Source organism: Hipposideros armiger, unplaced genomic scaffold, assembly GCF_001890085.2.
Source record: "Hipposideros armiger isolate ML-2016 unplaced genomic scaffold, ASM189008v1 scaffold_202, whole genome shotgun sequence".
In the NCBI taxonomy this organism is placed as follows: domain Eukaryota; kingdom Metazoa; phylum Chordata; class Mammalia; order Chiroptera; family Hipposideridae; genus Hipposideros; species Hipposideros armiger.
The window spans coordinates 2342271-2356544 of record NW_017731552.1 but is presented as its reverse complement, the minus strand read 5'-3'; the positions used below and the strand labels follow the sequence as shown (position 1 = coordinate 2356544).

At 50.9% G+C, this 14274-nt stretch overlaps 1 protein-coding gene across 1 annotated transcript in view; it reads left to right on the top strand.

The window, feature by feature from the left end:
* Positions 1–14274, top strand: part of RANBP3 (RAN binding protein 3) — a 52098-nt gene that overhangs the window by 27405 nt on the left and 10419 nt on the right. Inside the window, exons 5-9 of the mRNA XM_019653329.1 lie at positions 4689–4725; positions 4820–4906; positions 6837–6908; positions 11954–12019; positions 12971–13098. Coding sequence (XP_019508874.1) covers positions 4689–4725; positions 4820–4906; positions 6837–6908; positions 11954–12019; positions 12971–13098 — 390 coding nt within the window. The remainder of the gene's footprint in view (positions 1–4688; positions 4726–4819; positions 4907–6836; positions 6909–11953; positions 12020–12970; positions 13099–14274) is intronic.

The window sequence follows — 14274 nt, the reverse complement described above, 5'->3', positions numbered from 1 at the left end:
ACTCCCCCTCCACCCCCCGCCGCCATCCTGGAAGACTTTCCTGTCTTTCATGAGCCTGCTTCATTTGTTCACCATCCTGATGCCAGAGAAATCAGTTGAAGGGTTTTCTTTGTTCTTCTGCCTCCTTATGTCAGTGTTGGGGGTGTTTTCATCCTGGTGTCCCAAATGGGTGCTGACCCCAGCATCCCCTAGGTGCCATCCTTACTGAGGTGGATTCTAGTGCGGGAAGAGACGGAGGAGGAAATGGGGCTTCCACACCCTGCTTCGTTCCTCACTCCTCCCCAAGAAGCATGGATCCTGAAAGCGTGTTCTTAGAGCCTCCTGACGTGAGTGGCACCTGAGGAGCTGGTAGTCCCAAGCATTGTTCTCGGCTGACTCCTGAATAGCTACTCCCTTGATTGGGATGAGGGGTGGCCCCCAGACTGCTTTGACAAGGAAGAGGTCCTGACCACCAAGTTGCCATGTGCAAGGAAAGTGTTGGTGGAGCTGGCATTGGCCTTGGGTGGGGTAAGGGGTAGGGGAGCTTGAAGAGAGTTGCTGCACCCTAAACTTTTCCCCGCTTCCCAGGAAGACAGCACGAGACAGCCAGACAGCAAGTTTAGCCCTTCTCCAGCAGGGTGTGGGGTGCAGGCTGCTCCTCACATGGGCAACTGAGGATTTCTAGAAGAGTCAGCATATCCAAAGGCACACAGAAACGACTTCGCCTTATATACTGTCTTCCTGCTTCCTTGTACTAGCCCCTTTTGAAAAGAACTGCCAACGTCAGTTTCCTCATTGCTTCTGAGTCAAGCTGTTTCATACCCCATAGGAGGTTCCAGCAGTTTCTGGAAGATTCTCCCAGTGGGGGAGTCTTGCTGTGTTGCCAGGCTTTGGCCTCCCAGCTTTTCCAGGAGCAAGAGGCCTACCACGTGCCTAGGGGATGGTTCTTATAAGAGACTCGGGGCATGGATTTGAGCTCCTGGAGTCGGGGCTTTAGGCGTGCGTGTCTGAATCTTCTCTGGCCAGGCACCCTTTCTTCATTGTCACCAAAGGGGCTATAGTGGAGGATGCAGGCTCCATTTGTAAAGTATTTGTCAAGCATCTTTTGTGCACCATGTCCTAGATGTTGTGAATATGAGCTGTGAGCAGAACAGAGAGGGTAGGGCCTCATTGTAGCAGGGGACAGATACATTAGATCGTTTTCGACTATGATATACAGCCTGAGAGAGGCTGGAGGGTGGAGAGGAGCTGCTTCCACTTTCTGGGCAGTGAGAGAAGCATGAGCACTGGTTTACCCTGGAGATGGCCAGAGAGGCCACAGTGAGTATACCTGCAGGAAAAGCATCCCAAGCCTTGGGAGTAGCACATGGAGAAGGAACACTGAGGTGGGAACTGTGCTGACGTGCTCAGAAAACAGAAAGGAGACAGAGGGACTGGAGTGTGACAGCAGGAGGAGCGGTACGGAACGAACCAAGGGTCCTGGTCAGCAGCCCTGGACCCCGAGAGATGGAGCTGAAGCCCCAGAGGCCCCAGCTCCTGGTCTGGGCTCCTAGCACCCATCAAATTCTGAAGGAGACCTAGATGCCTGAAGTTTTGGGGTGTCATTGGGAAAGGTAAGAAAATTAGGTGTCATTAAAAGAGCCCCAAAATTACACGAAACAAAAACTGGCAGAACTGAAGGGAGAAAGACAATTCAATCGTAACAGTTAGAGACCTCAATACCGCACCTTCAGTTGTCAGTAGAACATCCAGACAGGCGGCTGAGGATACTGAGGACTCCAACTGCCCAGAGCCAAGCAGAGCTAGCACGTCCACAGAACACTTCACCCGACAGCAGCAGAGCGCGGGTTCCCCTCGTGGGCACATGGGACTTTCTTTCTCCAGGGTAGACCACTTGCTAGGCCACAAAACCAGTATCAGTAAATCTGCAAGGACTGAAATCATGCAGTCTTCTCCGACCACAATGGAATGAAATTAGAAACCCATAGCAGATGGAGCCTTGGGAGAGTCACACACGTGGAAATTAACCTGAGTGGCCAGCGTGACAAAGGAAAGTTCGGTGTGGAGGCCTCTTGAGATTGATGCGCTAGAGGAATGTCGTCCCCAGCAGCAGAGGAAACATGAGGAAACTCGAGCCTAACAGCTTTCAGGGCCGCTGGCTAGGACATGGGCTGCTGCTCTTTGCATAACTCATTGGACATGGGCCTTCGCTGGGCAAATACCGAGCAAGCTCCTGCTTTGGGGTGCCACGGGCCAGTCTCCTCCTGGAACTTAGAGGCTAGCAGGGGACTCTGACACAGATCACTCAATCGGAGTAAGAGGGAGCGGTAAGGCCAGTGGACCAAGGGGTTTGTTCTTACAGGAGAAGTCAAGGAACAGACGTGACAACATCAGTGGATGAGGGAGCAGTGTTGACAGAGGCCAGAGAGGGTGGCCATTTCCAGGTCCCAAAAGTCAATCCAGGAAGTGGCAGATCTCACAGGACCTGCAGAGCCACAGGACTTGAGGATGGGAGAGGGGGGGCTGGGCCCACTGTGAAGGAATAGGAGGGAGGTGCCTAGAGCCTGCACCTCGACGATGTCACCCAAGGAAGGGCATGATCCCAGAGAGGAGGCCTGGTGTGCTGACGACACAGCTTTGCCTTATCAGATGTCACCCCAGGTCCTGACCTCTGCAGAATCATAGCACTACAGGGGTGCATCTCTTAGCCCCCTGCATGCTGAGTCTTGGGCTCGGGACCCTCGTATTAACCCCCTCTGAGTGTCCCCAAACCTGGCCCCTCACCTCCCAGCTGCCCCCAGGACATTACCCCACATCCCAACTCGCCCATTCATGCATGTCCTAGAGCTCTGAGGTGTAATGAGCCCAAGGGTGTAATGTCCTACAGAAGTGAGCTCGCTGAGATAGGGCAGCCATGGCAAGGTGTGAGTCGTGAATAGTTATAACAAGGCTAGGTGCTGGGCTAAGCAGAAGTCACCTCCTTATCCCGCTGACCCCATGCCACCTCCCTGCAGGGGAGATGCCAGTACCTTCATTTCCCAAATGAGATAATTTGCCCAAGGTTTCCCGTTTAGGCAATGGCAGAGATGGGAGAAACTGATTAGATCTACAAACCTTTGAGAGGGGGGCAGCCTCACACTTTTGTTTGGGCCCAATGATATGTTCACAGCTGCCCCGAGGACTATTGGACTCTTTACAAAGGTTTCCCAAGCACTTGGGTAGATGGTCTCCTCTGAGCCTCCCAATCCTCCAAGAAATGCCTGAGGACAGTGTCATCCTCTCCCCTTCACAGATGACATTTCCAGGGAGCCCTTAGACACGGGCTTGGAGCAGGAGGCCCAGGCTGGCTTTTCAGACTCAAACCCGAGTAGTCGGCTCACACAGGAGGGAGAGTCCAGGTTAGGATCCTTTTCTTACTGTCCAGACTCTCACCATCCTTCAGGACAGGGATCTGCACACTCCGATCCACAAGCTAAGATGGTGTTTATATTTTTAAAAGATTATAAAAAACAAAAAGAATATACAACATGTGGCTCACGAAGCTGAAAATACTTTCTGGCCCTTTATGAAAAAGTGTGCTGCCCCTGGCTTCAGGGAGTTCTCACCAGTGAGGTCCCAGACCTCAGGAGAGCCGAGAGCGGGTGCCAGGTCACCAGCCAGAGCCCAGCTGCCCAGGCTTAGGAGGTTCCCCCCAGCTCCCTCCTCAGCAGCTCTGTTGTTGAGTGCAGTTACTGCCTCCACACATGCTCTGGGCTTGCAAAGCGCTTCCACATGTCGCATCTCATTTCATCCCTCATAGCTCCTCCAGGCAGGTGGTCGTCATTTGGCTGAACTTTAAGCCTCGGGCTTTTCTGGAGCTAAAAAACAAACAAACAAACAAAAACCCAGTTCCTCTGCTGGCTCTAAAAAAGTGCCCCGGGAGGAGTGATGTTCACTTCTCCATCTTTGATTTTGGCTACGGTAGTTCTCAAGAAGCACAAGTCCCTGAGGAGGGACGCACATGAGGGATTGTGTGTTGTCCCGGCTTGGGAGGGGGCTCATTTGGCTCACACAGGCGTCTTAATTGCTAGTTGTTCACATTCTAAAACAAGGTTGTAAAGGAGGTGATTCTTCAGCCGCCTTCTCTCAGCCTGTGTCATTCCGTGGGGTCTGTCGTCTGCTGAATTGTTGCATTTGACGGTTCTGTTCTGAGCGCTTTGCAGCCGTCTTTGGTCCAAGGCTGGTCCAAGGCGTCAGAGCTCTGAATTGCTCTGGAAACAATAGCCTACCTGGAACTGGTTCCACACTGTGGGGTGTGCCAGGGCAAGGAATGGAAACCGCCACAAGCCAGTGTTGTGCGACTGTTTTAAACTGTCCGGCTGCCCATCTGAGTGGAGAGGGGTCGCTTTCCAGCTCTTGGCAAAATGAGTTTGGGTCAGATAAAGTTTCACTGTGTTGGAATTGAGGAGTGGCACGCCAGTTAGCTGTAACCTGTGGAGAAACAGAAACCGATCCTTGTGCTATAAATGCGCTCAGTCGTTAAGAGGATTCCTTGGCACGTGGCCTGGTCGGCCAGATGCGGAAGGTTCATTGGGGGAGTTTTGAGCATTAGGTTGAAAGTCGCTGTGGTGGCTGAGCTCAGGGAGTTCGCCCTCAGCGCTGCGTTTCGGGATCCGTTCATGACAGAACTCAAGGCCCTCGCTTCCACCCTGATTGTGCTCTCGTTTCAGAGGTCAGCTGGAGGCTCCAGCCCCGAAGGTGGAGAAGGTGAGGAAACCTCTAAAACGTTTCACGATCTTTGATTGTAAAAGTGGAAGCAGCCTGATTTTTCTCTTCTTCCTTTTCTCATTATTTTCCGTAGATTCTGACCGAGAAGATGGAAATTACTGCCCTCCTGTCAAGCGAGAAAGGACGTCCTCTTTAACCCAATTCCCACCTTCACAGTCAGGTAACTTGCAGACCTTTATTGCACGGTAAAAGCATCCATGTTTATAAGCCCACTGTTCACCTTTAGCATCTCATATCTGTTGCCGTCTCCTGCCCAGATCCCGGTAGAGTCAGTCTGAGACTAGGTCTCTGTCACATAAGGTTAGAGCTTGCCCAAGGGGTAGCACCAGGTGTCCCAGTCTGGGATCAGTGACACTTACGGAGGAGGGGTGTGACCTAGTACACTGATAAGGAAGACACCAAGAAAAACCGCCCCTCTGGACTAGAGGAAAAGGACTTTCAGAGCCCTGTTGGCGGACTCTAACCATTAATTACGCGTCCACCTTCCAACAGCTGCTGGCTGTGTCCATAGACTGAAGGTGTGGGCAGTGCGAAGTGGGGTGTTCTGACCCTTCCGCTAGTTAAGAAGCACGCCATACACACACACACATGGTACACAGTGAGCTGAGTGGCTCCAACAGACACTTTGGTGGTGAAATGCCATGAGCTCCTAGAAGGAGGAGGGGACTTGGAGCTGACCCAGGGGGGCGGGCCAGCCTGGGACCCTGTGGAGGTGCGGCTGGACAGGGCATGGTCTGAGCACATGCATGGAGGCCAGCAGACCAACCAGGGCTTGTACAGAGGGTGGTACAGGAACGGGGCAGGTTCCGGGATAGAGAGACTCTGGGGCTACTTAATGGGAGCTTCACAAGCCTGGGGACACCCCTGCAGATGGGAGGGTAAACACAGCCACAGGGCTGCCCCCTCTCCTCTCCAGCTCATCTGGACTTGATGAGCTGGCATCGTGCTATGTTCTCTGTCTTGGTCTCTGTAGCGCTGACTTAGAGGTGCACGTGCATTGGGAGAAGATTTCTAGTTACCCAAGTTGAAGTTCATTCTTGAGAAGTTCATATAAAACATTTTATAACTATGAACCTTAAGGATATTACTTTAAGGGAAAAAAGACACTGTTGGAAGCTTTGCTTCTGCTTACAAAAGTAACACAAATGTTACAGAAATGGTCTGTGCCGAAAGGGAGCATCCTTTCAAGGTTGTCCCTGTAACACACTTGATATTCTACCTGTTTCCCTTGATGCTTTTTTTGGACGTTGCCACGGCCTATTTCATGCCTACATAAGACCCCCCTGAATGGGCACACTATCGTTTGCTAACCAGGCATCAAAGAACCGTCCAGTTGGTTTACAGTCCAGGCTGCAGTGGACACATCCTTTTTTTTAAGGGTCTCTGCCCATTTGTTGCATAGGTGTTCCTACGGAATAAGGGAGCGTCCACTTCCTGGCTATGATGGTGTTCCTCCCGTTCAGTGTATACTGCTGAACTCCACTTTCTGCATCAGGAAGATGCAGCAGAGAAGAGATGAGGTGATTTGTGCTTTGTCCCTGGGCTGAAGGAGCAAAGGACCACCAAACATTTCCCCTCTCCTCTACTGCATTTGTCTAGGAGATACTCAGCTCCCAGCTGTCAGGGGGGATGGAAAGATGAGCGGTGCCAGTAGGTCCTAAACAGGCAAAGGGGGGGGGGGTACAGCCAACTTTCAAGCCCCACCTGGTGACAAGAAGCAGGGGCTGAGGCTCAGCCCCAGGTAAGACTTGGAACATCCGCGTGTTCCGCTTCTCTCTTAGCGGCCCCAGCAGGGGCCTAGGATGCCAAGGAAAAGCCAGGGGCGTGAGGACAAGAGAGGTGGCACAGTGGACCAGAGTTGACTGCTAGATGTCAGATAGAATTCGTTGGGCTGGAGACACTCCCTTTTTGCTGTACAGTCTCGAGTAGCCAAAGGCCTCATTCATAATGCTGACCCCACCTCCCGCACCACAGTGGAGCTCGGAAACTGACCCCTCAGGTGGGAGAGGTGATCCAGGGCAGGTCTGCCCCGCCTACTCACACTGTTTTTCCTCTTGTTCCCTCCCCTGCCTGCACCTCCTTGCTGACAGTATCAAAAAACAATGTTTTTATGCCATCAACCTTCTGCGAGCCATCTGCAGGCAATTCTGACTCAGAACCAGGTGAGCCCTCATGTCCCTCTCTGCCTTTCACAGCCAATCACTGGGGGTGTCCTGAGGATGAAAAGCAGTTGATATTATAAAATTACACCTTAACAGGAATGGGCACTTGGAAATTGGGAATCTTTTTCAGTTCCCAAATGTTCTCCCAATGCCTCAGCATGTACATTTGTAATTCGGTGTGGGATAGGCTTCATAAGACCTTATTTCTTTTTCTGTAAGCAAGGCCTGGTTATAAGGAGTTTTACATCCTTTTGGAGGAAAAAGAAGGCAGGAAGAAGCAAGGGAGGGAGGGTGGAAGAGAGAGGGAAGGATGGAGGGAGGAAGGAGAGTGTATTACTTATTTTTCAAAATTTTACACAAGTAATACGTTCATATCATTTAAAAAAAGGCAAATTGGAAATACATAGAGTTAAAGAATTTGCCTGCCCCTTTCCCAATCTACCATCCCAAAGGTAACTCATGTGAATTGTAATTTTCCAGACCCCTTTTCTGTGTATTACATTCTCACATTAATTAATATTGCTTAGATGTGGTCAGATAAATATATTTAATCACAGCTTTAAAACTTTAAAGAAAACAGCTTGCTCCCCTCTGAAGAATATAAAGCCTGCCTTTTTTGGTCTTTCGCTGGAGAACCAACTCCAATATTTCCTGAAAGTTTCTCCTCATAAAAGATTTAATGAGCAAGTTTAACCACCCGAATCCTGTAACCCAACCTACCTTATATAAATTCATTGCCAACTTCAAAAGCATTGCGAGATAAGTCATACTCTGGCATGAGGGCAATGTCGAGGGAACAGGCGAGTTTTCATAACTTTGAGGATTGATTTGATGGCACCATTTCAAACAGTTGAGTGAATTCTTTCTGACTCTAAAAGCAAACTGTTTGGCGCTGACTTGCCCCCATCTGAAGAGGAGTGTGGCTTTTAAAGGTTCCTGGTTTTACCTGGGCGCTGGCTTAGCAAGTCGTGTTCTGAGCTGTGGGGCGGTGTTAGCCGGGGTGTGCCAGTTCCGGTCTAGGGAGCAGTCGCTAAGGTCAGGTGTCAATCCCTTTTTGCCATCAAGTTCTTCTGTGAATCTCACAATCACCTCTGAGGTCTGTGAGTGATAGCCTCACTCCCCTCTCTTTGCCCCCAAAACCTTTATCCAGCAGCATTGAGATCAGGGCTGCCCTGAGAAAAGGGGCAGCCTTGTCCTACCCCAGAGGCCCTGACACAGCCCTGGTCCCTGGTCCCTGATGCAGCATGCAGTCGTATTAGACTCACACCTCAACTCTGCAAATTGACCATTTTATATTCTTGTCTGCCTGCCTGTCTTTTACTTTTTTGCTTTAATTTTGAAAAAACTTAAAACTTACAGAATTTTATAAAGCACTTCTCTATCCCTTTACCTGGAGACCCCATGCAATTTTCCCATCACCCCAAGGACATTTCACAGAACAGAGGCATCAGACCCCAGTCACACATCCCATGTCTCTCTCCATCCAGAACAGCTCCTCAGTCTTTCCTTGACTTTCGTGACCTTGAAAATCACAGGCCAGTTATTTTGGAGAAGTCATTCGATGGGGTGTGTCAGTGTTTCCTGGTGCTGCCACCCAGGTTGGAGTATTTGACGCTGGAGCACCACAGAAGTGCAGCTGTGCTGTCCCCGGTGCCTAGCCACAGCATGTGATGTGTGTGCTCCTGCTGGCGGGGTTGACTTTGGTCACTCAGTTAGGGTGGGCCTGCCTGGGTTCTCTACTGTGTAATCATTTCTTCCCCTTTGGGATTAATGTGCTCTGGAGGGACACTTTGCGACGCGAGGAAACCTCATTCCTCCTCTCACTGTGCCCTCCCCTGTTGGCAGCCGCTGGTGTTTTCTTGTTTGAATTAATCATTACTCTGATGGTGGCCAGGTGAAGATTTTCTGCCCCATTTAGTTAATGAGTTATAATCTGTTGTTATTAGTATTTATTTTCATATAAGATTTCATTTTAACCATCGGTTTATTTTAATTGCCCCAGATTTGACCAGTGGGCCCCCTCAAGCCAGATTCCCATGTCTTTTTGCCAAGTCCCCGTCGTTCTTTTAAGCACTTTCTTTCTGTCATAACAAGAGGTTCCAAGCTCATCATCATCTCTCCCCTTTTCTCCAAGGGGTCCTGGTTCTGCTTAGTGGAGAGTGGTCTCGAGACACCAAAATCGGGGTGCTTGCTCGGTATGCTCACCACCATTGGCCTGTCACTGCCCCCAGGCCCTCGCCATGCCCAGAGTTGGGAACACACACTCACACGCGCGCACACACACACCCCATGCCGACGTTTACATATATTTCTGTAGCTCTATCTGCATACGTGAGTAACCCCAAGTCAGCACCAGCAGGGTTCAGCTTAGCCTCCCCCTTCGCATTTCTGCCTCTCATCTAACTATAAGAAACGTGGCTCCCTTTGTCCTCAGTGCATTTACTCATCGTTCCATCCCCTGTACATGGCTGCGCTCCCTCCCCGTCCTGCACCAGCTCCGCCTTGCACAGGCCCCAGTCCCCACCAGGCTGCCTTCTCTTGGATTCTTTTCAACCTTTGGTATACATCGGGTGAAATGTTCCTGGTTAAATCTGGAGGTCCCTGGGGGTGTGAGCATTGCTCCCTCAGACCTCATTCAGGGTCTCTGTGTGAGTGACCTCTTCCCCCAGCGAGCTCACAGAGGGGCATGCGTGTGCCCTCGAGAAGACACCAGTGCATCCACCTATGCACCCCTGTGACCCTGGCGTGTGTGGCGGGGCTCCGACCTCCAGGCAGCACCTCTTTGTTGTCCTCTGACCGTGTTGCAGGAAAAGTAAGTTTCTGGAGGCCATGAGAAGAAACCACACTTGTTTTAGTGAGGGTGAGGCCTGCCCTGTGAGCACACCTCCTGGCTGCTTTAGGCCCCTTCTGTCCTGAGTCCTGGTTGCCGTTAGCAGTACGGTGTGCCTTGTCTGTCTGTCCCTCTATTCACTGCAGCATTCAGTATGGATGTCCTGCACATGTGCGGGGTGGGCCTGGCACCGGGCCCAATCTAGTGGATGGTCAGTGGCAGTGATTACCTGGGCTCACTGCCCCTGGTCAGCCTAGGCCGGCCCAAGGATCGCTAGCTGTTAGCATAGTGGTGGGCATTGCAGAGCCAGCTCTAAGGGCTTTGAAAACTATCTAAATTGTGAATTTCATCTTTTTTTTTTTTAATGTTTTTTAGTTGCCAGTCATCTTCTGCATAACCCAGACCTTTGGAAGTGTAATTCAGCATTTTCCTTCTGAAAGGAACATCTGACAGCATGTCTTCCCCTACATTCTATGGTGTCTGATTCTCCCCCAGTGTGGTTTTTATGCCCCAGAGCTCTCTTACGGGAGAGACACCAGCCCACGGACGCAAGCTCGCAGGAGCCCGCAAGCTCAACTGCTTTTCACTACCTAGCACTGAGTTTCTGTCGTCCTGTTTTTGCCCAAGGAGAGCAGTTTGGCTCACCACCATGTAGACAGCAGGGAGAGGGCCCTCCTGTTTCATCTGGAAATAATCTAATTTTGTTTCCTACCTGAAAGTTTGGTCAGACAAAGCATTTGTGTTGTTGTTTTAGTGTACAATTGGTTGGGTTTTAGTATATCCACAGAGTTGTGCAACCATCACCATAATTTTATAACATTTTCTTCACCCCAGAAAGAAACTCTGTGCCCTTTAGCAGCCGCTTCCCATCCCCCTCCCCCAGCCCCTGGGAACCACGGATCCACTTTCCGTCTCTGGATGTGCCTATTCTGGATATTTCATATACATGGAATCACATACTTTGTGACCTTTTGAGGCATCGTTCCATTTATTTTAAGTCTTTAGTTTCTCCCAACAACGTGTTATAATTTTCATTTGTTAAATTTATTCCCAAGTATGTTATTCCCTTTTGTGCTATTGTAAATGGAATTGTTGCCTTGCTTCATTTTCAGGTTGTTCATTGCTAGTGTATAGAAATGCACAGCTGATTTTTGAGTAGTACTCTTGTTCCCTGCCAACCTGACAAGGGTTTTTTCTGATGGGTTGGACCTTAGCGCAAAGCAAGGCTGCCTCTGGTGGCCCGAAATGCTGCTGTCCCCGTGCTTCCCTGGCCTATTAGATAGACCTGGCCTATTAGAGTCACAAGGCTTTTGACTTCCAAGGCTTCCCACCAAGGATTGCAGTAGATTGTTCTTCTCCCACCGCACCCCCTGCCCCCTTCTGAGATAGACAGAGTCACCAAGACAGGCTGATTAAGGGATCTGTGTGGACCAGTGGCTGAGCTGAAATCGGGTTTTGAACATCCCAGGAGGCCCTGTATTTGTCAGCCCAAACTCGAGTCCTGGAGGAGGCCCCCACCTCTCACATGCAGCTGGAACAAACCACCCTTCTTTCTTCTCCCAGGCCTTCCAGTCCGGTACTCTCGTTAAGCCATGAGGCATAGCTCCCCGGGCACATGTGGAGAGAGAGCAAGCCCGCTGTCTGCCACCATTGATCTCTCACCATAGAAAACATGTCTCATTTCCCAGACATGTGCTGATAGTACAGAGACTTTCCCTGATTACAGATGCATCTTTGACAAGTCCTCTAGGAAAGGGAGCTAGGTCCCAGGGGCCTTTATGCAGTGGCTCCCAGACATCCCCCATGACCTGTGAGTGCAACACGGCGTCCAGATTCTTGGCAGGCTGCTGGGTGAGGTGGCTCATGGACTGACCAGCCTTGTACTCACCCTCCAGCTAGAAGGGCTTCTTGGTGAAGTGGCCACCCCCACTTCTGTCTCATGCCTTGGATGCCCTGTAGTCTTCCATTGTCAGCGCTTTGCCCCGGAGCCAGCACTTCCTGCAGCCCCCTGCCTCCTCCTCACCCGGGCTGTCTTACAGCCTTGGTGGTAGAGGGGGTTTCTGCATTTCTGTTTCAATTTAGAAACATTTTCCTGGTTCTCCAGGCCCCCGGCCACTGAGGCCCAGCCCGTAGTCTTCTCCTGCCCCGGCTCCCTCCTGGCCTCGCCACCCCACCGCAGGCAGTCCTGCTTTTATTTTTTGTCTTGTGCTTATAGAGGAAAAGAGCAGTGGTTTCCGGTTGAAGCCGCCAACACTGATCCACGGCCAGGCACCCAGTGCAGGTAGGTGCCCGCCTTGGAGGAGCGGAGTGGAATGGCATTTGACATCCTTCCAGGCCTCTGCACAGCGTCTGTTTGCACGGCCACCTAAGGCAGCCCCAGCAGTGCCCTCAGAGCTCAGTTCCCTGACACACAAGCCCTGGAAAGCTGCTTTAAAGAGTCTGTCAGACCAGGGAGGTTCTTCCACCTGTGAGCCCTCCACTGCCCAGAGGTGGAGACAGCGGCGAGGGAGCAGGCTTGGCTTGGTATGGCACGTTGGGCTCTGTGCCCAGCGATAGCTCAGTTGGCTCAGCCTGTGTCTCCAGAGCATTCCAGCCCCAGCATGCCACAGCATTAACCCTGATTAACAGTGTGGCCTCAATCCAGTGGCATGCTACGGTGAGCAGGGCCTAGCGATGGCGCTCTCTAGACCTGTCGGGCCCAACGGGAGCCCGGGCAGGGCCAGAAGCATTCTCTCATGGCCCTTGCCTGAGCTGTTTGGCAGAGGGATTTTCTCAACATGGTATTTTAAAAAGCAGGTGCAAAGGGTGCCTTTCTGTGACCTCAAGCAGCGTCCTAAACTCTGGGGGATGAGGGGTAACCTCTGGCTTTGTTGCTTTCCCCTAACGTCTGTACTTTACCCTGGAGGCCAACACTTGAGAACAGCTGTTCCTTGACTTCCCCATAGCATTACTGTACTCACTGGATTAATTCGCAGACATGCTCAGTTTCATGGGAATATGGTTTAATCACATATAAAAATAACAATAGCCAGACTCTGCATGTGTAGCTGTAAAGAAAATACCTTGGGTTTTTTGGGTTTTTTTAAACGTGCTTCTCTGTAGAGTCTAGCCTGTGAGAGACATCAGATGGGTTCCTGGGGTTACTTTGTCTGTAAAGTGCCTGAGAGCCTGAGCTGTTGTGTTTTTGCCCGTGAGGTCCAAGGGCCCCAGGTAAACCAACCTCTGTTCCCAGGTCTGCCGAGCCAGAAGCCCAAGGAGCAGCAGCGGAGCGTGCTTCGCCCCGCAGTGTTACAAGCCCCGCAGCCAAAGGCACTTTCACCCACCGGTAAGAAATGCAGCCCTGGCGCCCGGCCTCGCATTGTGGGGCAGAGTGTTTCTGAAGTCACGCCTGAGACAGCCATGTCTCAGCACAGATGGCTTTGGCCACATCTGCCGAATGCACTCAGAAATAGAGCGCTGGGAAAACAACCCTTCGCATCCCTGGTGAGCCCAGAGAAGTCAGAAGGCCAGCCTGACTGCTGGTGCCCACGTGCTTTGTGCACACACTGCCTTCATAAATGCTGCCCCCACTCCCTGAGCAGTTCAGATTCGTCTCTGCTTGTTGGCGGGCAAGACTCAGCCTCTTGTGTCAGACTCCAAGGGCGGTTTGGACATGCATCTTTGTCTCACTCGCCAACCTTAAGACATAACGAGCTCTCAAACCGCATTTCCATTACATCCACATAGGCACTGGTTTTCAGTTAATCCTTAATTTTCTTAGTACTAATGAGCTCTTCTTGTCTTCCTCTTGATCTTTCCCAGTCATTCAAGGCCTTTCATCAGAAGCAACGCAACATCCCACGTGAGGGAGATAGTTAATATTTCTGAAGTTTTTAATTGCAGGAGAAGTTTTTTAATGTAATGATCAGCAGTCAAAGCCAGATTTAAAGATGTACATGTCATGTAAGCTCAACTATTGAAAGGAAAAATGCATAGAATAAAGACGTTATTCATTAAACTTGTTTTATAAAACTCATAATTGTTCCCCAATATACAGAGGGTTCCAAAAAAATGTATACACAATTTTAAGAAAAGAAAAAACTGTATTAAAATTGTAATACTCAATATATACCGATAAAGGGCCGGCAGTGTGGCGTGTTGATTAAGAGTTGGCTTGGGAGTGCCGGCTCTGAGCAGCAGGGCCGCGGTTCGGATCCCACATGAGGGCCAGTGACGCTGCGCCCTCTACAGCTAAGATGATGAACAATGGCTCAACCTGGAGCTGGGCTGCCGTGAGTCGCTGGTGATGGTGTAGGCTGCATCAGGGCTGCAGTGGGCTGCCATGAGCTCCCGTTGAGTGGCTGGCAGCCAGCGTGAGCGGCCGGCAACTGCATGAGCTGCCATGAGCGGCCATCCAGTGGCCAGCGACCTATTGCCTCACCCAGGAAGAGCGCAATGATACCAACATGGGCCAGTGAAGCGACATCCTCCACAACTAGACTGAAGAACAAAAGGACAGCAACTTGTCTGTTCCCCTTCCCTGATTCCCCAACACTG